At 36.9% G+C, this 24,491-nt stretch overlaps 1 protein-coding gene across 2 annotated transcripts in view; it reads right to left on the bottom strand.

The window, feature by feature from the left end:
• Positions 1-1,888: 1,888 nt before the first annotated feature.
• The window catches only part of Rheb (Ras homolog enriched in brain), a 42,537-nt gene continuing 19,934 nt past the window's right edge, over positions 1,889-24,491 (bottom strand). For both annotated transcript variants that reach the window (XM_067784640.1, XM_067784648.1), the window contains exons 3-5: positions 2,901-3,108; positions 2,286-2,415; positions 1,889-2,190 (exon numbers count right to left, since the gene is read on the bottom strand). In XM_067784640.1, coding sequence (XP_067640741.1) covers positions 2,101-2,190; positions 2,286-2,415; positions 2,901-3,108 — 428 coding nt within the window. In that variant the 3' untranslated portion in view covers positions 1,889-2,100. The remainder of the gene's footprint in view (positions 2,191-2,285; positions 2,416-2,900; positions 3,109-24,491) is intronic.

Below are 24,491 nucleotides of genomic sequence, written 5' to 3'. Positions count from 1 at the left end.
AAAGTACCTATGTTGCCATATACGTAAATATGTAAATACATAAATACGCATGCTTGCTACATATACATAGATATGTACGCACTTACTAACCGAACCTCAATTGGGCGTACATCAAATATGCTGGCACACAATAAACATTATAGACTTTATTATTTTGTTTTATTAAACGCACTTTGGCGGCCACCGTGGTGTGATGGTAGCGTGCTCCGCCTATCACACCGTATGCCCTGGGTTCAACTCCCGGGCAAAGCAACATCAAAATTTTAGAAATAAGATTTTTCAATTAGAAGAAAATTTTTCTAAGCGGGGTCGCCCCTCGGCAGTGTCTGGCAAGCGCTCCGATTGTATTTCTGCCATGAAAAGCTCTCAGTGAAAACTCATCTGCCTTGCAGATGCCGTTCGGAGTCGGCATAAAACATGTAGGTCCCGTCCGGCCAATTTGTAGGGAAAAATCAAGAGGAGCACGACGCAAATTGGAAGAGAAGCTCGGCCTTAGATCTCTTCGGAGGTTATCGCGCCTTACATTTATTTTTTTTTTTTAAACGCACTTTCGCCAAATTTTATATTTTATAATTTATTTAATTTATAGTTTTGAACTTCGCTTTGCAAAGAGAAATTAAAATAGTAGTCACAAAACTGATTCTCAATTCTTTCAGTTGCAGCTCAGCTCATTCTAAATTTCTTCTCTCGCATGTAGTTGCCACACTTGATTGTTTCGAACAAAACTTGTAGTATAAATGTTTGGCATAACATTTTAAATAGAGAACTTGTAAGTTAAAGATAAGTAAAGAATGAAGTCGCTGGAAGGCAATTCACCACTGGAGTAACTTTACATGTATGTTTAATTTTCGTAACACTTCAAGTTGAAACGATTCCAAAACAACTCAAACCTTTATGTTGTCAGACACATCCACATTAAAAAAGGATATTTTTATTATCTTATTAGATTCGTTCGCGTGAGTGAAAATTCGTAAAAACTTGAACAAAATGTTACTAACTTTGGAAAAATTCTGTTCGTTCAAAAAAAACTTTTGCAACAAGAGGGCGCAATTTTGCATTTCGCTTGGAGGAGAGGTTGCAAAATTGTACCCGATAAATATGTGTCCCGGTATATCATAATTTTTTGCACAGTAAATCAAAAAAGGGTTTTTCGTTTTGTATTGATAACTGAAAAACTAGTTTTTTGTTGTTTTCCCAATTTGTGTTTTTTCGATTTGGTGGTTTTCTTATTTTGGTGTTTTTTTTTTAACAAGTAGCACCATCGTCATAAGTACAAGGTAGAGAGCGCAGTGAGCGTAAAATTCTTTTTGAAATTTGCTCACGTATTGACCGTTGATGCTGTTGAAATGACCAGTGGGATCAGTTGTGTTAACAGAAAAATCAGTTAGATTGATTAGGAATCTGTCAATTTTACAGAATTTTGTTAACTTAAGAGCGACAATTTCTCTTCTGTTGAAATAACTAAACTAATTTGTTCGCTTGACAAAGAACTCGGTCGAATTAACCATAATTCGATCAATTTCACCGAATCTCCGTTAAGTCAAGAACAACAGAACCGATTTGTTGATTTTACTAGCACCATTTCTTTCAGTGTAAATTAACGAGCCCAAATTAGAAAGGACTGTAGGTAGCCTTTGGGAATTTGAAAAAAAAAAAAACATTTATGAAAAATAATCCGAGATAGGACGTTCTTTAATCGAAGTGTGAATAGTGCCTTTTAAAAAATTTAATTTAAAAAATATTTCGGGGCGATTTTGAACTGGCAGCCGAAATGGGGTGATATTCTATTCAGCAGTATTTATGTATGAATGCATGATGTAAGAAAACAAAAGAAAAACTATCTCTCACTCCCACCTAAAAATCATTCAATTGAATCATAACACTCGCGTTTGACCTTCCCTACGACCACACCTACATTGTTTGCAGCTGCATATTTATTACTGTATTGTGTTTGTTTCACAAAACGCAAACAGCTCAAGTTGCAGTTTGCTCACATATTAATTTGTTTGTGCTCTCCACATTATTCTTTTATCATAAGTGGGATTGTGGCTTTTGTAATTGTTGTTGATATGGTCGACAGTTTATGCCCATTATGAGTTTTCACGATATTATACAACTATTCTTCTCCTGTGGATTACCATTCTCACTCTCTATTGATATAAGTAATCGATGAAAAATATCAGCAACAGACTATAATGAAATGTATAAAAAAAAAATAAATATTATTAATATAAATTTTTCCAATTATAATAATGGTAATGACTGCAAAATAAAAACATCTCTACCTCATTTTGCTTAGCGGATGTTTCTAAAAATGTTGCCCGCCATGATTCAGCCAATTTACGGCCTTCTTCTGTGGTTACTGTACGCTCCTGATGTAAATCCGTTTTATTGCCAACTAACACCACAGGTACACTGTAAAACAATGGTAAACATAAGTAGGTTAAAGGGCCAATTAAACTTCCTTAACCCTAACGCCATAGTCGTAACCATACCCATATCCATAATCATCTCCAATGTGATCGATTAATGGTGCCTTAACCTAAAACTCGTGAAATTTTCATAAAAATGAAGAAAAGGCAAAAAATTACAAACATATTCCACAAAAAATAAGTATTTTAGTCATAACCTATCCAAAACAATGAATAAAATCTACAAAAACTTATTAAATTCACCAACTCAAATATTTTTAGGTTATGGATATGGCGAAAAACCAAAACCCAATTGGTTGGCTATGGTATGGTTATGGCGTTAGCGTTATGGTATGACACCATTAATCAATTACATTGATTTTCATAAGGTAGGTGCGATCAGCTGTTTTATCTGGTTATGGTTTTATGGATATAAGTCACCATTAATTGGCCCTTAACATACATTTTACTGAAAAGTTTTAAACTTACTATTTCTTTCCCATTACATCTAGTAGTTTTTCGTAGATAATTTTAATTACTTCAAAGGATTTTTGACTCGTTATGGAATAGACAAGAACATAACCATGAAAGTCCATGCTATATTGTACGGGAAATATACTGTATTCATCTTGACCGGCTGTATCAACTACTTTTACATCGTAATCCTGTGAATTAACGCGTGCTACTTTTGTAAAGGCTTAAACGGTAGGAATAAGAAAAATTATTTAATGAAAACAAATGTATACGATCCGCTACAGTTCTAAAACATTTCAATTTAATACTAATTTCACAGAGGAAAATGTAAAATTTTCTACGTTTAAGGGCTTATTCAAATTTCAATACAAAGTAGAAACTCTTAATTATTTCATTATTGTTATATTGAATCATATATGTAATACTCCTATATTGCTACAAAAAGCTACGTACATTCCCAAACATCAGAGTGCCTATATATTGCTGTTTAAACGTTTTTGTTTTCAATAATCGAATGTACCTAAATTTAAATTTTTTCTTGTCACACTTATGCTGTGCTACAATCATGATACAAAAAAGAAGGTACATAGTTCCACTCAAAATTTTTTGACGGATTTGGGGATTTTTGAAGTTTCACAATGTTGGTTGTTTTGCTAGAAGCGTTGCCATACCGTTACTGTTTAAGGCGAAATTGTGGTTTTTCGGGATGGAAGTTTCCTTCAGGATGAAAACGCAATGGTTATCTGAGATAATAATAATATACTTTAGCACGATTTATGTGCATATATATCGATTGAGAATATAGTAAAACAAGGAATTTTATTGAAAAATAGTGGATAATGACTCATATCTTTATGGCAGCTTGACCCCTAGACAGAAAAAAAAAATACACGAAAAATCTTGTTGTTCTAGCATGCCCCTACATTGGATATTTCTCAAGGCATGTTGACAAAAAGTGTACCTCCAAAGTCTGCGCATCGATGTCAATGCTAAAAGGGCACAGAATGTGTATAGGCGGGGCTGTCCCAAGGTGACCCCTGGTACAACGGGCAAAAACACTTTCATAACTCGTGGCTAACCTGTAGATCTACATGTGGTAATATTCTCCCTAAAAATGGTTTAACAATTCCCTCCTAAAGCGCAACGCTTGAATTATACAATAAATAAAGAAATAAAAAATGTGGACTTGTAGCCAATTTAGCAAGAAATTGCGGTGTCAGTTTATAAGGACCTCCTTTGAGCAAGCAATTGACAAACGTGTATGTTTTGTCAAAATGTTCTGAGCAAACGTACGGACACTTAAGAAGGCTATATTCCCTTGCTTTGCATTCCATCCATGTTTCTTCCACCAAAACAATTTTCGGGAGCACGAAAAACTTACTAAAAACCTTTTCTAGGCTCATATTTCGTATTAAAATATTTCCAAAGCATGGGGCTAAGTTTTTTCTTTTTTAATTAAAGTAACTAAGAAAGTAGTTTAGTCGTATCCGTTAATATGAAATCCATCAAAATTAGAAAAATTCGTAACATTTTTCAATTTGGTAGCTTGTTTTTGCTGAAATTGTCGTTGTTCCCGCAAAAGTCAAGTGGCTAACGTCACACTAAATGGAACTACCTCCATTTTTTTTTTATCACGGCTACAATTACAAAAATTGTATAGGCTGTGTTGTTTTGATTTCGAATTCCAAACACATTGCGAGCATTTTCTATTAGCAATTTAGGAGTATTACATATATGTATTGAATCATGATTGAGTTGGGATTCTACCGGGTATTTACCATTTTTATGGGTAAATACCAGGAAAATACACGTAATATTCCTCTTTTGTATCTTTTTTTGGGTATTTAAAAATCATTTGAATATCAATTATTATTTTCAATTATTTATTTAGAATAAATTGTTGCATAAAAATTTCTGAGTTTTTATTCCGGAGCTGCCTAGTTTACTAATTTTAATATTTTGCGTTTGTTTATAATTTCATCAATTGGAGTCATAGGCTCTAAGGTGATAGCATTTTTGAAGCTTTTGACCCATATTAAACTCCAGAACTGTAAGAGAATGTTTATAGGGTACACATATTTACGCAAACAAAGCTACCTCTCAAACATGCTCACGGCGCTCATAATTTAAGAATCCGAAACGAGTCCAAAATAAGTGGGTAATGAGGAATCAGAAAAGCGTCAAAACGCGTAGGAGGGTAAAAGAAAATTTAATTTTTGCCTTTTATTTAATGGCCTAAAAGCTCCTAACCTAGCATGCAAAAATTGTCATTTATCTACTATTTATGGTCGTCACAGCGAGTTTGGAACAAATTTTTAAACTGTGTTACGACAATTTTTCATTTTAATACAAAATGAATTACATTTGTATATTATTGTTACTCCAGCTATTCTTTTTTTGTATAAGCATCGACGTTTTTCCGCTCATGGACGCTTCTCAACATTTTTAATGTGACCGCAAAGCTGTCACGTTCTGTCCAGGTATGTCGAACTATATATGACCCCAATAAGGGCTGACGATGCCTAATAAATAGGCCATATAAGTGTCAGACAAGCAGAGTTAATAGAGTTAAAAAAGACGCCGGAGAATTCCAGTAGAGTATAATATGAGCTGTTTAAACGCCTTTTAAGACTTATGTCGGACTCTTATTTAGGCTCAAACGATATACGTTAATAGGCTCATATAGGACGACCATTGCAAGAAGGGAAGTACATTGGTTTCGGCCTCGCCAAAGGACACATACCGACTGTAAACGCTCCAATTTAGATATTTTTCCGACTCTTTTTTGACTTAAAATGTTTACTGGGTAAACTTAAATTTTTGCAACGGCATGCATTATTGGCTAAATATTTTTCAAAAACGCTGGATTACAGATTAAAACTAATTCAACCGATAACGTAATGGATAACTACCCACCAATATAGGACAAATTGGGTACATTTTGGATTGAATTTGTGTGTTTGTTTCCCATATTTTACAAAAGATTATTTTTACCTTTCTTTTGGGTAAATATTTGGGTATTTACCCATTTTTACCATATATAACCAATTTATCGGGATTTTACCATTTGGGTATTTACCCCTTGCCCATCTCTAATCATGATTCAGAGCTTTGACATTCCCAAATTTAAAAAAATGTTCTTTTACGAAGCAAAGAAAGTGGGAAATTTAATGCACTTCAAGGAAAACTGTAGTAGAAATGACCTTAAGTAATAGTATTGTTTTAGTATTGTACTGTAGTACAGAATTTTATTCAAAAACGCCCTATCTCAGAATTTGTGTCGGAAACGCCCTATCTAAGCATAAATTCAATACATTTGACATGAGATTAGGCGTTTATGACAAAAAATTCTGAGAGAGGACATTATGCAACTAATTATGAGATACGGAGGTTTTGACACAAATCCTAATAGATCTTTTGAGAAATATTTTGGGATTAAGCGATTTCGAACGGTCAGGTGATACTCCATTCTGTAGTCGACATTATCTAAAAAAAAATGGCTTATTTGCTCAGAAGTTTAATTTCAGGCTTTGACTTTGACATAAGAGTTCAGCTTTGGAATACTTTTACCTATTTATTCTGAAAATTTAGAAAGCTCCTTCACTTTTAAGTACTTATGGAAGCGTTCGGCATAAACCGTTCATTTCGAATATTCAGAACACGTTCGTTTGATACTAATTCACGCGGCCGAAGTATACCAAATATACATATACATAGTTTTCCAATAACAACAAGTAAGGAACACAAATTATACACAGAAGATTGCGCATTCACGAGCTCAAAATTGCTTCGTTCTGCGCTTCTACGTCACACTTGACTGCTTCAGCGAATGAAAGAGAGAGAAAAAAACAAGAGCTAAAGGAAAATGCCGTAAAAATTGCCCATAAAAAACAGCTGATATTTTGTTTACATGCGCAATGCGCAATCTTCTGTGTATGATTTGTGAGTAAGGAAGGCTAAGTTCGGGTGTAACCGAACATTACATACTCAGTTGAGAGCTTTGGAGACAGAATAAGGGAAAATAACCATGTAGGAAAATGATCCTACGGTAACCCTGGAATATGTTTGTATGACATGGATATCAAATGGAAGGTATTAAAGAGTATTTTAAAAGGAAGTGGGCCATAGTTCTATAGGTGGACGCCATTTCGGGATATCGCCATAAAGTTGGACCAGGGGTGACTCTAGAATTTGTTTATTATTTTTAATTAAACATTTTTCAGTTTTTTAACAGCCGAACTTCTGGCTTCGAACTACTTGCTGAAAATAAGTAATAGTTTTTTTTTACAATTTCAGCAGAAATATTTGATTTCAAAGGGGACATATGTACGAACAATTGTACGATGTATTGATCGCAATAAAAATTTCTGAGTGGTATCTACTGGAACGGAGGTACGCTTAAAGCCGGCGTGAAATAGCTCTTGGTTGTGAGCAGAAAGGAGCAATACATGTTTTAAAGAAATCGCGTCGACAAAAAGTATTAGGGGTTAGCCTAAAACATCGCGTTTTGTATGTGACATATATGTGCCCGTTTTATAAATATGTATTTCTTCGGTAGACGCGGCAGTGCTAGTATCTAGGACCGAATGAAGGACAATCTCTCCACAAGGAGCTACCCATTGGGTGAAAAATTTTGAACGATCCACGAGAAATTGCGCCATACTACATTGAAATGCCATGCTTTGGTCCCGAAAAAAATCCCGAATGACTCCAGTACATATACCAAGCTACCGGTGGAGGTGCAGATTTTGTACGTACGTATTTGTCTTTTTCTCAGTAGAAGCATGGATATATATGTGTGTCGGGTGTTAAAATAACATAAAAACAAGTAAAGGTGTCTAAGTTCGGGTGTAACCGAACATTATATACTCAGCGCTAGCTTCAATTGTACATTTCATTTCAGATAAATTACTTTTCTACATAACACGTGGCACCGCCCGTTTAAATGAAAAATGTCTCCCCATTTCCTCTTACAGTAAAACTTGATAAGTGAAATATCATTAATTCAAAACCATTTTTTGTTAAGTTATAGTTTATTATTTTCGTCTACGACCCTTTTAAAAATCTTTCATATAAAAGTAGGCGTGGTATTTAACCGATCTCGTTGTAGGGTTATTTATGTATGTACTTGTAATAAATATACTTTGTTATATTTTAAATTTATTATTATTAGATTATTTATTGTTAAATATCAAAAAATTAAAATATTGTCAGTTAACAAAATATCTTTTATAATTTAAGTTTAATAAAATAAATTTCAAGTGAATTAAATATAAAATATTTTTTAAAATAAAATATTTTGAATTAAACTATAATGGCGATCCCGCTTCGAATCATAAGGGAACTATAAAAGTTAATACATTTTCTGCAAACTGGCCAGTTAGTCAATGTGGACAATTACTTCGTTTATACAATGACAAGTGTACTCAAAAAAATTGTCTACGTACAATTCCTAATGGAATTTTTGGACGCTCTAGTTATTTACATCACTGCCGAAATACACGCAACGTTTATTAGTTTTATACTACGTTTCCACCAAACCGAAACTCCAGTGTTTGCCAGTTTCGTAAGACTGTTAAAACATGTCTAAAAATATCGCGAAAGCTATCGAAAAACGCGTTTTAACTTCGGTATCAATAATGCGAAAGCAAAAATCAAAAGTTGCATTTCTGCCAAGAGATATTTTGCATAAGAGTTGGCAAACACGGAGTTTGGGTTTGGTGGAAACGTAGCATTACTCATGGAATGTACCATTTTATTACCAGCAATGCAACACAAACCAATACGTGCATGACCAACGAGACGCTTGGCTTTTAAGTTGCATCGCGTTTCTTTCATGTATTATTAGATGTACGGTTATTTATGTATGTACTTGTAATAAATATACTTTGTTATATTTTAAATTTATTATTATTGGATTGTTTATTGTTAAATATCAAAAAAATGAAAATATTTTAGTTTGTTGAATCTTTGTTTTTGTTATAAGAACAAGGTTGTTCACAACTTCTAGCATTATTTCTAAATTTGTAGTGAAATCTACACAATGTGGATATTTAAACCACATTTTAATTTATAAGAACTTTAAACTATATTTTTCAATACGCCTAAATGTATGCGTCTTTTTTATTTTAAATTTTTCACCATAACGAAAATTTTAGAAAATTTAAAAATCAATATTGAAAATTAAAAAATTGATAAAACATTTTAAAATTACAAAGTTCAAAGTAACTAAAATACAAAGTTAAATAAAAATAATAAGAACACTATAAATATAACAAAGTATATTTATTAAAAGTACATACATAAACAACCCTACACTCGTCAATTTTTTCTAGAAATATTTTCTGCTGTAATGAAAATGTATGTACCCAATTTTATTACGATCCGTTACTTTTTCTGCGAGTTATGGCTCCCGAAACATAGAAAATTGCTTAGTCATAAAAGGGGCGGTGCCACGCCCATTTTTTTAATTTGAAGTTTTTCCCATTTGTTGTTATAAATCCACTTGGGAAATGAAATACCATTGATATAAACCTCTATTTTGCAAAGTTATAGCTTATTTTATTCGTCCACGACCCTTTTAAAAATCTTTTATATACAAGTAGGCGTGGTCCTTAACCGATTTCGTAACTTTTTCTTCAAAGCATTCCTTATAGTAAAGGCAACCTATCTGCCGAATTTTGTTACGATAGGTTTAACGATTTTTGAATAATGATTAATAATATTTGTAAAATTGATTTTATCACAAGTGGGCGGTGCCCCGCTCATTTTAAATTTTTTTTTTTAAATTTTTATCAGGAGTCTCAATATCAGTCCACACGTCAAATTTCAATATTCTAGGGGTATTATGTACTAAATAATCAGTTTTTTTGTGTTTTCCAAAATGTTATACATATATATAAAAAGTGGGCGTGGTTATCATCCGATTTCGCTCATTTTCAATACCAATCTAGGTTAGAGGTGGCGCAAAGAGCTTGAAGTCCTGAAAAATTACGAATTTTTACAATTTCTTAAATTTGGTCAACCCTACTTCATTTGTTATGGGCGAAACGGAATTTATCGTGTTATTAGTAAGTTCTAGAGATATTTGACTTTCAAATAAATCTAAAACAACAAAAATTGGTTAAATAATAATAAAGTTATAAAATAAATTATGTCTTAAACACTGTGCCATTACTTCAAGAATGCGTATATAATGAGTATACGTAAATGAGTTTGTTTCAAATTTCTTTATTATAAATTTTTTTGAAAATACATTTTTAAAACATATACATACATATATCTTGTGACACTTTAGCTGACACGTATATAATATGATATTATTTCCTAGATCTAATTAAGGATGATTTATTATGTGATTCAATTTTTTTTTTTGTAATCAGGTACAACTTGTGAAAAATATTGTTTTTCTTGTTCGTCATTTGTAAGTATTCTATTATATTCTTCCATAAGCTTTACTCCCCGTTCTGCTGTGTCGTTAACTACTTTTATATTTATAACAGTATCCTTAGCTTTTTTATAGGTTCCTGTATCCCTCTAGTATAGTGGATCTACCTCCAGAAATTGAGATGATATCCCAAACCGACCAAAAATCAATTGTATTTCCTGTTACAAAATCGTGTAGTTCTTTTCCTATGAATTTATTGATTTCACTGGGCCTTAAGTGTAACCTCTTTAAACTTTCTGTTTCCTTGTCGCAGTTGTCCTATGCTTTTGATTTTTTCCACAATCTTTTTCTTGATGGTACAAGAGACGTCATCATCGAACAATGCCAATGCAATAAATTCTTCAGATAGGTACCATAGGTGGTTACAAAACTTTTTTATTGCAATGGCAGATATTTTTTTATTAACATTTCTGTATTTGTAAATTTCTTTAATAAAAGATAAGTCTTGAAGAGTGCTCTATGAGGATTAGTACAGTAAAACCAAAGCTTAACATAGAATGGTATAATAAACGCGCATATACTTGCTATCGAATTCTCTTCATACTCGCTTTAGTTTAAACTGTTCACGAAATCAATCGATTTTTAAGCAATACAATGCCTTAGACATCCACCGAGCATGGTACACGAAACTTTATGCCATCACTTGCTCCTAGACATATAGACGTTAATTCCAATAATTCCCTATAGTCATCTCTTACTATTTCCTTTCTCAACTATTCCTTAGAGGGTTTTTTAAAATAGTATCTTTGCTATCGCTTAAAAGTAATTTCAATTCGTTACTTTGTAGCAAATCTCTAAAACAATTTTTGTCAATGTTTTTGCAATTTTCTTGAAATCGCCGAAATAACTGAACATCCTTACTAGTATTTACTGGAAAATAACTCTCAGCAGAACTTCATAAATATTATGACAACAAGGTAGATACAAAAGTTTTCGCTCAAGTTTTTTTTCTAATAACGTTGCAGCTCCTTTTACAACGCCTGTGTTAACCGATGTCATATGAAAACAACAGGCTACAATATCATTCTTCAGATCCCATTTGTTTAAGCGACTTAAACTATGAACATTTTTCGTTCGTTTGTTTCAGTAGCCATTGAGTGTGCTTGTAATTCTCAACTGGTTAGTGAAATATTCTAAAGACATAGTTTGAGTTTTTTAATTAAAATCGAGGTTCTTCGGATGGTGTGCTAATACATCAGAGCCCAGTGCTCGCCTCCATATCACACTTTGAAGGGGTTCTTCAAATAGAAGATGAGGTGGCTCATTAGAGCGAAACCTCAGAGTGCCCAACTCTCGCCCCAAATTAAATAAATAGTGGTTTTTCTTGTAGAAAATGGGGTGCCAATACCTCAGAGCCGTCCCGTGCTCGCCTCCATATCACATTTTAAAGGGTTCTTCAAATAGAGGATGAGGTGGCTCAGTAGAGCGAAGCCTCAGAGCCCCCCAGTGCTCGCCCACAAATTAAATAAATAAAGGTGTACTGATGCTATGCATCCTCCCATGACTTAAATACACCAATAACACTAAAACTACCCAACTCAATAAATGGAATACATTAAATCAAAAACCCCATAAACTCAATACAGTCCATTAATAATAATAATTTATAAATTTAAAAAAAGGAATGCTTGGTGTGAGTTGAACCCGCAACCCCGGGCGTTTGGTCGGGTACGTCAGCCACTGTGCCACGACTCATACGCTTATAAGCACATAAAATTACTCATTTATAACTCTTATTAAACTGCTCGCCCTCAATTGCCCAAAGCTTAGACATGGTCCTTCGAGCCGGATGACTGGCTCGTATGGAAGTTTCATTAGACGACTAAGCCGTCTAAGGGGGGAGTATGTTTAAGCGACTTAAACTATGAACATTTTTCGTTCGTTTGTTTCAGTAGCCATTGAGTGTGCTTGTAATTCTCAACTGGTTAGTGAAATATTCTAAAGACATAGTTTGAGTTTTTTAATTAAAATCGAGGTTCTTCGGATGGTGTGCTAATACATCAGAGCCCAGTGCTCGCCTCCATATCACACTTTGAAGGGGTTCTTCAAATAGAAGATGAGGTGGCTCATTAGAGCGAAACCTCAGAGTGCCCAACTCTCGCCCCAAATTAAATAAATAGTGGTTTTTCTTGTAGAAAATGGGGTGCCAATACCTCAGAGCCGTCCCGTGCTCGCCTCCATATCACATTTTAAAGGGTTCTTCAAATAGAGGATGAGGTGGCTCAGTAGAGCGAAGCCTCAGAGCCCCCCAGTGCTCGCCCCCAAATTAAATAAATAAAGGTGTACTGATGCTATGCATCCTCCCATGACTTAAATACACCAATAACACTAAAACTACCCAACTCAATAAATGGAATACATTAAATCAAAAACCCCATAAACTCAATACAGTCCATTAATAATAATAATTTATAAATTTAAAAAAAGGAATGCTTGGTGTGAGTTGAACCCGCAACCCCGGGCGTTTGGTCGGGTACGTCAGCCACTGTGCCACGACTCATACGCTTATAAGCACATAAAATTACTCATTTATAACTCTTATTAAACTGCTCGCCCTCAATTGCCCAAAGCTTAGACACCATTCAAACAACAGTTCATACAACGTATCAGTATTTCCGAGTCTGTTGCAGCATATAATTTTGGAGCTCCTATTAAATGTTCGCCATTCCTGTAAGTAACAACAACTGGAAGTCGTTTCACCTTTTCACGACCTGTTATTTCTGGAAGTGGTCTTCCATCCCATTGCAAAGTGCCGCAATTTATCTATTTAAAAAAAACCTACTATTCAAAATTTGTTCATTCAAGAGCAGTATAGTTTTAATAAGGAAACGTCAAAGAAATTTTTTATAGTTGTTTGTAATTTTAAAATATATATTTTCATTTATTTATACTTTGTTTAAATTTCTTTCGACATGCTTGTTGCAAGAACAAGTTGCAGTGCAGGCTTAAATTTGTTGTGACATCACGCATTTCGAAAGAAAATTTATAAAAAAATATATGTGTATACTTTTTTAAATAAATAAACTTCAAGTTTGGCTTCAAGGGATATATATATTGGTGTATAAAAAAGTTTATTTGAGCGTTTTTTACCCGAATATTCACTGATAAACACATTTGCACAGACTTAATTTACTTTTCATATTTATTTGTCGAAAACAATATATATTTTGCCCTGTAACTCTGTTATTGATCGACCGATTTTGAAGACTATGGCCATTTTACGAAAGTAAGAAAATACAGATCTTATTACGGTGTGGAAAAGCAGTAAATTTTCGTAGGCTTTAGAAATATGGAAGCCTGAAACACGAAATTGTAAAAATTCGTAATTTTTCAGGATTTCAAGCCCTTTGCGCCACCTCTAAATCTTTTTGATTGGCCTAAGACTTTGTATATATTCGTTTTTGAGCTATTAGCATATTTTTAGGGGGTGAGATCAAGAATCCAAAAACGTTTTTTCCCCTCCATAGAACGAAGGGCCACCCTAATGTACATATATTATATATTTTTACTTACCAATTTTCATTTCCTTAAATATAGATTTCAAAAACATATCAAACACCGTTGTATAAATATTACAAGGTAAAACCGGTGATAGCCGAAATGACGTTTATAAAAATTTTAAAATTCTCACTCATGGTTCAACTATATACAGGTTGGCTCATCTGTAAAGCAACAAAATATGTCTGTTCAAATTGTCAAAATCTGTGTATTGGTGTTGGTGCGAATGGTATGGAATGGAAACATAAAACTTAGCAGTTTTTGTATGTGTAAGTAAAATGACGGCAATGTGTTGGTTTCATTTTGAGTTTGCCATCTCCTTTTGACAATCCCTTCGACCATGCAATGACATAAATAAAATCAGCTGATGAGATGAGCCAACCTGTATATAGTTGAACCATGTTCTCACTGCTCAGATTTTTATTTTTTTATTTTGGTTTTGTTTTCATAACAAAAATATAACAAACTGTAATATATTTGGTAATTCTATACATCAACATGACACTATATACGCCCAAAAATATCAAGAGGCGTATCAAAAGACGCGTTTTGGATTCAGGATCGGGAATCCGAAAGCGGAGGTAAAAAATGTTGGGTATGTCAAGAGATATTTGCAAAAGAAATTTTGAAAATTTTCATGTGGTTGTTGTAATTTTGATGATTTTGTGGTACCCACAGAAAACAATTGTGAACATAAGTGTTTTCCGCGGATATAGTTTTGGTCTCCAAACCGGTGTTGTACCCGCCCAAGGTAATTTCTTATAAGCGCGGCCGCCAATGCAGAAATGTGTTCTGCGCAAAAATATTATGGATCCCACCATCGGTTTCGGAGCACTCCGGGGTAATTTTTCGGTTCTTCGTTAATATCTTTTGCACGATCTAAAATTTGTATTTTCCGCCTTTGGATTATTGTTGACGAGGTCAGTATGAGTCTTATGACACCTCTCTCGGTATTTTTGGAGGCGTATTACCAGTGTCATGCTGTCATATAGAATTACCATATATTTTTGCGTTCTAACATTAATATTATTATATTTTATACAAAACCGAATTTTTTATTGGCGGAAATAACTTTTTTGGTGGGAAAGAAATCTTAACGGTCAACCGCATTCCAGACTTTTCAATTCAAGAATTGTATTGTGGTTTCCCTCAAAAGGACGAACTTTTGGTGCCAAGGTAATGCCGAGGGACAATCAATACTATTTATAAAAATTTTCTTAAATATTTTTGATGGATAGGCCAACACACTAGCTCTACACCAAGGCGGCAGACTTTGACCGTTCAGCCGGTAAATTCAGCCTCCACGAACTATTATACTCCAACTGGACGATGATATTTATCTAAGCTGCGAAGAGCTACACCGTTTTTGCTGGCGTGGGCAAGTTATGGGAAAATCTCCACTAGGTTCGGAGAAGCAGGTGGGGAAGACTTTGATCTCTCTTGGTGCCGCCTGTTGGCGTCAGTTATCACGAAACAGGGTAAGTGACTTGTTACGCAACGACCAGCATTTCGTAAACGATTAAGCGCCAATTAAAAAATGTATCTTCCAACCGCGAGGAAAATGACCAAAACAAACCAAAGAATACCCCAAGATAATTTTTTCCGCAGTAGCGAGGATACTTGAGACTGATGATCTCTTATAAAGTGAAGTTTCAGTATATTTAAGAGATAAAGACGTATCAACCAAGGGAAGAAGGATGAATGAAAAATCAACAGGGGTGGTCTCCAACATTCGGTTCTTAATTAGAAGAGGGTAAGAAGTAAGGCCTTTTCGTTTTTCCCCTTGCAAAAATAGGACGTGTTGAGGCATCCATTATATTGGTAACTCATTTTTATGCCATATACATACATAAAAACCGATTTCAAAACTTTTCGAAATATTGTTTCACTTATTTAATAAGCATTTTATTTTTTTGGGATTTAAAAAAAGTGAAAAATGTCAAACCAACAATCTTTTATACTCAGTTGAGCAGAGCTCACAGAGTATATTAACTTTCATTGGATAACGGTTGGTTGTACAGGTATAAAGGAATCGAGATAAATATAGACTTCCACATATCAAAATCATCAGTATCAAAAAAAAATTTGATTGAGCCATGTCCGTCCGTCTGTCCGTTAACACGATAACTTGAGTAAATTATGAGGTATCTTGATGAAGTTTGGTATGTAGGTTCATGGGCACTTATCTCAGATCGCTATTTAAAATGAACGATATCGGACTATAACCACGCCCACTTTTTCGATATCGAAAATTTCGAAAAACCGAAAAAGTGCGATAATTCATTACCAAAGATGGATAAAGCGATGAAACTTGGTAGGTGAGTTGAACTTATGACGTAGAATGGAAAATTAGTAAAATTTTCGACAATGGTCGTGGCACCGCCCACTTTTAAAAGAAGTTAATTTAAAAGTTTGCAAGCTGTAATTTGGCAGTCGTTGATGAAAATATCATGATGAAATTTGGCAGGAACGTTACCCCTATTACTGTATGTATGCTTAATAAAAATTAGCAAAATCGAAGAACGACCACGCCCACTTTAAAAAAATAATTTTTTTTTAAGTCAAATTTTAACAAAAAATGTAATATCTTTACAGTATATAAGTAAATTATGTCAACATTCGACTCCAGTAATGATATGGTACAATAAAATACAAAAATAAAAGAAAATTTCAAAATGGGCGTGGCTCCGCCCTTTTTAATTTAATTTGTCTATGATACTTTTAATGCCATACGTCGAACAAAAATTTACCAATCCTTGTGAAATTTGGTAGGGGCTTAGATTCTAGGACAATAACTGTTTTCTGTGAAAAATGGCGAAATCGGTTGAAGCCACGCCCAGTTTTTATACACAGTCGACCGTCTGTCCTTCCGCTCGGCCGTTAACACGATAACTTGAGCAAAAATCTATATATCTTTACTAAACTCAGTTCACGTACTTATCTGAACTCACTTTGTATTGGTGTAAAAATGGCCGTAATCCGACTATGACCACGCCCACTTTTTCGATATCGAAAGTTACGAAAAATGAAAAAAAAATGCCATAATTCTATACCAAATACGAAAAAAGAGATGAAACATGGTAATTGGATTGGTTTATTGACGCAAAATATAATTTTAGAAAAAAACTTTGCAAAATGGGTGTGACACCTACCATATTAAGTAGAAGAAAATGAAAAAGTTCTGCAGAGCGAAATCAAAAGCCCTTGGAATCTTGGCAGGAATACTGTTCGTGGTATTATATATAGAAATAAATTAGCGGTACCCGGCAGATGATGTTCTGGGTAACCTTGGTCCACATTTTGGTCAATATCTCGAAAACGCCTTCACATATACAACTACCACCACTCCCTTTTAAAATACTCATTAACACCTTTCGTTTGATACTCATATTGTACAAACGCATTCTAGAGTCATCCCTGGGTATCAAAACCCATATCGAACAAACAAATTCTAGAGTCGCCCCTGGTCCACCTTTATGGCGATATCTCCAAAAATGCGTCCACCTATAGAACTAAGGCCCACTCCCTTTTAAAATACTCATTAAAACCTTTCGTTTGATACTCATATTGTACAAACGAATTCTAGAGTCATCCCTGGGTATCAAAACCAATATCTTACAAACAAATTCTAGAGTCACCCCTGGTCCACCTTTATGGCGATATCTCGAAAAGGTGTCCACCTATAGAACTAACAAACGCATTCTAGAGTCACCCCTGGTCCACCTTTATGGAGATATCTCGAAAATGCGTCCACCTATAGAACTAAGGCCCACTCCCTTTTAAAATACTTATTAACACCTTTCATTTGATACCCATATCGTACAAACAAATTCTAGAGTCACCCCTGGTCCACCTTTATGGCGATATCTCGAAAATGCGTCCTCCTATAGAACTAAGGTCCACGCCCTTTCAAAATACTCATTAACACCTTTCATTTGATACCCATATCGTACAAACAAATTCTAGAGTCACCCCTGGTCCACCTTTATGCCGATATCTCGAAAAGGCGTCCACCTACAGATCTAAGGCCCACTCCCTTTTAAAATACTCTTTAACGCCTTTCATTTGATACCCATATCGTAAAAACAAATTCTGGTGTCAGCCCTGGTCCACCTTTATGGCGATATCCCTAAATGGCGTCCACCTATAGAACTATGGCCCACTCCCTCTTAAAATACTCTTTAATACCTTCCATTTGATACACATGTCATACAAACACATTCCAGGGTTACCCTAGGTTCATTTTCCTTCATGGTGATTTTCCCTTATTTTCTCTCCATATCTCTCAACTGAGTATGTAATGTTCGGTTACACCCGAACTAAGCCTTCCTTACTTGTTTTGTGTTTACTTTGGTTTGGCATTTCCACAAAGTTTAAGAGAGTGATTTAAAATTTTTTTTAAAAATCAAAAAACCATTATGGCCGCCAAGATGAGTAAATGGTTTTACCTGGTAATATTTATACCATGATCAAACACTAACCGCAAAATAAACTGGAATGAAAAATTTGAAATGGGTAATTCCAGCCTATAGTATAAGGGATTGTTATGACAATTAGTGAAATCGAGAACTAAGTTATTTAGGTCGAGTATCTTCAAGCGCCGAACTATTATTCAAACATTTCTTTTAGTTATACACTATGAAAGTCTCACAATTTTATTAACTTAAATGTCAACTTACTTCCCTAAGCGCCATCTGTTGGTAAGTAGTTAAATGGTTAGATGTCGTTTTCAAATTGAGCATATGCCTCTAGTGTTCAACGGTAGCAAATTACCATGGTGAGATATCTTTTTGGTATGGTGAGAAATCTTTCTAATAGTAATCTGTGAGAAATTGCAATTATTCATTTCATATTTATCAAAAATATGTACTTAAATATATTTTGCTAGAATTTTCCATGGTGCCTCCCCTTCAATGTTGGTCGCCTTGTCGTGGAGAAGGGGCTTAAGTATCGTGTTGGAATCTCCTCTGCGGAGGGGTCCCAACACGAGCCGAACTCAGAGAAAAGCCTCATATGTCCTACAGCGTCGATGGCGTATTCAGGAGAACGCATCACTTGTCGCTGCAGGAGATGTGAGGATTGCCGCACCAACAACACCCAAGCCAAGGTGTTGAGGTACCCGTGCCGATGGCTGTGTGGTCAGCGGGTGTATATTGAAGGGCTGATCGCGAACGGTCCCCTCCGATGCCCGGGCAAGGTCGGTTGTATAAGTGTCTTACCCCCGGTATGCTGGCTCTGCCGGGGGCTGACTAACCATTCCATGCAAACTCGTGGGAACTGTATTCCCAATGTAAATACAAATAATAAAAAGGAGGGGGAGAAAGGGAGCGTTCTGGGAACGCTCTCTGAAGATGATCTTCTGGCGACGCCAACAAACTCCTGGGGGAGCTCAACCTGGCGGAGCTGGGGAGGATGGGTCGTCAATCCTCGGAAGGCGAGTCTCAACCCAATGCTCAGGGTGGCTCAAATTAACCTGCATCACTCAAAGTCGCCTCGGATAACCTGCTGGTCCTCCTCAGGGAGGAGGACATTGATGTCTGCCTAGTGCAGGAACCATGGGTCTGGCGGTCACAGGTTATGGGCCTAAAGACCCGAAACTATAACCTCTTTTACACATATAGATGGTAAACCGAGGGCTTGTATCCTCGTTAGGAATACTATTAATGCTTTCTTTTCACCTAAGTTCAGTAGTTACGACGTTGCTGTGGTCAAGGTCGAGTCAAGAAGCGGCCGAAGCATGACGGTCGCCTCGGCTTATATGGCCCACGATCGACCTGCTCCTCCAGTGGAGGTCGCGCAAATGATAACACAAACAACCAAGAAGGAGACGCTCGTGATGGGTTGCGACGCCAACGCAAGGCACGCGGTTAGGGGGAGCAGCGAGATAAACGAACGGGGTGAGTCTCTGTTTGAATTTATATTAGCTAACAACCTCTACGATGTAACAACGGCAGCTCTCCCACCTTTAGTTTTTTGATATAACATTAACATCTGACTCTCGGGAGCTTACGGTAAGAAACTGGGAGGTGTCGAAAAAAACTTCCCCTGTCGGATCACCGGTTGATCCTTTTCAACATAGACTGGGAAAAAGAAATAAGTCAGCCGCACAGAAACTCTAAACCCTTGACAAGATAGTCAGCGATAGACTCCATAGAAGTAGGACGCCTATACAATCTACAGACAGTCTTGACGACCGAGTTCGGTCTCTGGAGTAAAGTTTTCAGGTGGCCTCTAAAGTTGCCTGTCCAATTTCGAGGAGCCAAAAGACCTTCCCACCGTGGTGGGACAACAATCTCAGCGACCTGAGGTCAAAGCTGAGGAGGGTCTTCAACGACTGTCACTTCAGGATCGATTTCCAGTACAGAACGGCTCTGAGGGAGTATAAGAAAGCCATATGGACAGCAAAATCAAGCTCCTGGCGAGATCACTGCGAGTCGATTGAGTCCACGAAGGACTCAGCCAGGCTGGGAAAGATTCTTGCCAAGAGTCATTCAAACAAGACATTTGTCAAGAGCGCCGATGGAACATGGGCAGAATCGGCGGCTGAGACTCTAAACATCCTTGTAGATGCTCACTTCCCGGATGGATCGGGGAAGGGAGTACGTGATACAAAGACGGCACATCAGGAAGTACATGTTGGCCTCATAAACAACCTTTTAGCGGAGAAGAAAATTGCTTGGGCAATAGATAGCTTCTCTCCATATAAATCACCGGGCGTGGATGGTATTCTACCTATTATGCTGCAGAAGACTCAGAAATCTTTGGTTAAGAAACTAAAGGAGATCTTCGAAGCATGCATTCGTCTCAACCACATTCCGGTATCGTGGACGAAAACAAGGGTGGTTTTCATCCCCAAGGCCGGCAGAAGGGGGCATGAAGTAGCCAAAGACTTTCGGCCAATAAGTCTAACGTCCTTTGTTCTGAAAACGTTCGAAAGGCTACTAGATATACATATACGGGAGCTTCTAGGCGAGGCTCCACTTTCCACGGAACAGCACGCGTACCTGAGAGGGAAATCCACAGAAACCGCGCTACATGAGGTAGTTCGAACGGTGGAAAAGTCCGATTCATCACAAGCAGTTCACCCTGGCTGCGTTTGTTGATGTGGAAGGCGCGTTTAACAATGTAAGAGCTGAAGCGATTGAGGCTGCCCTCGGTAGGGCAGGGGTTGAAGAACCACTACGGCTTTGGATTTCAACCCTGCTTCGCAACCGCGAAATAACAGCAGAGCTAGGCGGAGCTAGTGTTGGCAAGCAGGTAAGCAGAGGCACACCACAGGGTGGGGTGCTTTTACCTCTTCTTTGGTTGATCACCATAAATGAAATCCCCGACGACGTGGGGATCTTGGTCTCTGGTCCTTTCCACTCCGTAATGAGCGAAATCATGGAAAGGACCTTGGCTAAACTCAGCAGGTTGGCACAGAGATGTGGCCTTGGGTTAAATCACGACAAGGCGGACCTGCTTCTCTTCACGAGGAAGTACAAGCCACCTGCCTTCAGACTACCATTCTTAAACGGCCAGGAACTAACCCTGTCATCGAGTACCAAGTATCTGGGACTAACAATTGACTGCAAGTTGAATTGGAAAGTATGCATCGAAGAGCGGGTACGAAAGGCCTGCATCGCCCTCTATGCCTGCAAATCAATGTTTGGTAAGAAATTGGAAATCAAGCCAAGCATGGTACTTTAGATGTACGAGGCGGTGGTGCGACCGGTGCTTACCTATGGTTCCATAGTATGGTGAGAAGCTCTAAGTAAGAGCTACAATCTCACCAGCCTGCAAAAAGGCCAGCGCACTGCTTGTGTTGGTGCCATAGGGGCCGGACGCACTTGCCCCACAGCTGCTTTAGACCCCATTTTGCACCTTCTTCCGATCGACTTGCATATACTTTGTACATCGTCACAAACCGCACTGAGACTCAGGGAGTCTGGGTGTTGGGAGGATACTCAGCAAGGGCATAGTAGTATCCTAAATAAACTTCCGGATGGTACATGTAGTACCGAGACAGATTACTACCCTCGCAAACTGAAGTTTGAGTACGGTTGTAATACCGCCATTCCAAGCAGGAACGAGTGGAAGAGCAACCAGGGCATAACGGTCGCCGGCATCCAAATCTACACTGACGGCTCCAAGAAGGAATCGGGAGTGGGGCCGGAGTCTTCTCAGAGTCCCCAGATTTGTCTGCATCATTCAGACTCCCATCGCACTACAGCGTGTTTCAAGCAGAAATCCTCGCGATTTGGCAAGCCTGCAAATCACTGGAGGGCTTGAATGTAGCTGGTAAAGTTTGCATCCTGTCGGATAGCCAAGCAGCGATAAAAGCGCTTTCCTCGCCACACATTAACCGAAAATTAGTGTGGGCTTGTAAGCGACTCATATCCCAGTTATCCACCAATCTAGAATTACGCGTTATCTGGGTCCCGGGTAATAGGGGGATAGAGGGTAACGAGAAGGCCGACGAGCTAGCACGCAGGGGCTCATCGGAGATGAACGAGGAAATAACCAGTGTTGAAATAGGCATACGCTTAGCAGTAGCCAAGGGGAATATCCAAAGCTTCTACATGAGAAAAGCACAAACAAAGTGGAATAACATCACCACCTGTGCAATATCAAAATCCATTTGGCCAAACCATGATAGAAAGAGGACGAGAAGTCTTCTGAACAAATCCAGGGCTAACACACGCAAACTGATGGCAGTCTGTACCGGTCATTGGGCAGTAGGGATGCATGCGGAAAAGATGGGCATTCCGTATAACGAATACTTCAGAAGCTACAAAGATCCAAATGCCAGGGAGACAGTAGAACACTTTATGTGTAAATGCCCGGCTCTAGCTAGTTCCTTGGAACCCCGTTTCTAGAAGACCGGGTTATCTCTGATATCAATCGCGAATATTCTTAATTTTATCAACAACTCTGGGCTGGTTGTAATACATTGACCGTAACATTCCGTAGGTTTTTAGACGAGTTACAAGGCATCAAAACGGCTTTAAATAGCTACTTGGACGACCAGGGTCGCAGCCATTTCACCTACCTACCTTCCATGGTGCCTTGATATTGCATTTCAATTATATTAGCGTGTAATGGGTAATGTGTCATGTGTAAGATTTTTTTACGAAGATTTTTAACTTTAATGTTCTCCTTTAAAGCTTTAATAGAATATGAGTAAGTAGAGTACTATTTCGTCTAACTACCCCAACCCTATATGGCAACCCTACTCAAAAATTTCCCTATTGTAATGCGGAATGAAATATATTTCGTTTAATACCCATATCGGCATATCTCATGCAACTTTTTTTTAATTTCGAATAGGTGGCAACCCTATTCAAAAATGTCCCTATTGTAATGCGGAGTGAAATACCTTTCGTTTGATACCCATATCGGCATATCTCATGCAATTTTTTTTAATTTCGAATAGGTGGCAACCCTAAATGACTAAATGTTCCTATTGTAATGGGGAATGGATTACCTTTCGTTTGCTACCCTTATCGGCATATCTAATGAAAGTTTTTTTTATTTCGAATAGGTGGCAACCCTAAATGGCAACCCTACTAAAAATGTCCCTATAATAATGCGGAGTGAAATACCTTTCGTTTGATACCCATGTGGGTATATCTCATGCAACTTTTTTTTAATTTCGAATAGGTGGCAACCCTATTGTAATGCGGAGTGAAATACCTTTAGTTTTATACCCATATCGGCATATCTCATGCAAGTTTTTTAAATTTCGAATAGGTGGCAACCCTACTAAAAATGTCCCTATTGTAATGCGGAGGGAAATACATTTCGATTGATACCTATATCGGCATATCTCATGCAATTTCTTTGATTTCGAATAGGTGGCAACCCTAAATAGCAACCCTACTCAAAAATGTCCCTATTGTAATGCGGAGTGAAATACCTTTCGTTTGATACCCATATCGGCATATCTCATGCAATTTTTTTTTTAATTTCGAATATGTGGCAATCTTGTGAAACATTGTGAGTGGCAACACCTAGGTGGACACTCTTAGAAGGTGATACATTATCTCTGTGCCAAATTTCATTTAAATCGGTTGAGCCGTTCCCGAGATCTTTCGGCTATACAAACATACAAATATACAAGAATTGCTCGTTTAAAGTTATAAGAAAAGATATATGCTTTCAATTATTCCACAACCTGTCGCAAGTGTTCCGGATATATGCATGCATTTTTAGTATAGAACATTTTTTCCAGAAATCAGTTATAATAAAAATTATCCAGGAAGTTCTGCTTTGCGGACCATTTGGCGCCCCCTGTGAGTAATTTTGGTTTAGGTTCCGCATTCTCGTTGGATTCCGGAAGTATCCCTCACAAACTGTCATCAATATCCTGCAACGTAGGTCCAATGAAAGTTTTAATAGGGTTGGACCAAACCATGGGTGTTACAGGCGTCGGTTTCACTTTGCAATTGAAAGGATCGTTTGCGTCATATGGAGACACATTGCCTGCAGGCAAAAATTGTGTATGTCGGAGATGAGTCTGGATAAGTAAGAGTTTAACCTTGTTGTTATTGAAACCACGTTTTTATTTTATAGTAAAACTTTAAATTATATTTTTTAAAAACGCCTAAAAGTATGCGTCAAATTCTTTCTTTATTTTTTCACAACAATGAAAATTTTTGAAAATTGAAAATCAATATTGA

The sequence above is a fragment of the Eurosta solidaginis genome, chromosome 1, assembly GCF_040869045.1.
Source record: "Eurosta solidaginis isolate ZX-2024a chromosome 1, ASM4086904v1, whole genome shotgun sequence".
Taxonomy (NCBI): domain Eukaryota; kingdom Metazoa; phylum Arthropoda; class Insecta; order Diptera; family Tephritidae; genus Eurosta; species Eurosta solidaginis.
Note: the sequence above shows the minus strand (reverse complement) of the source record. Positions and strands in the feature narration are given on the sequence as shown.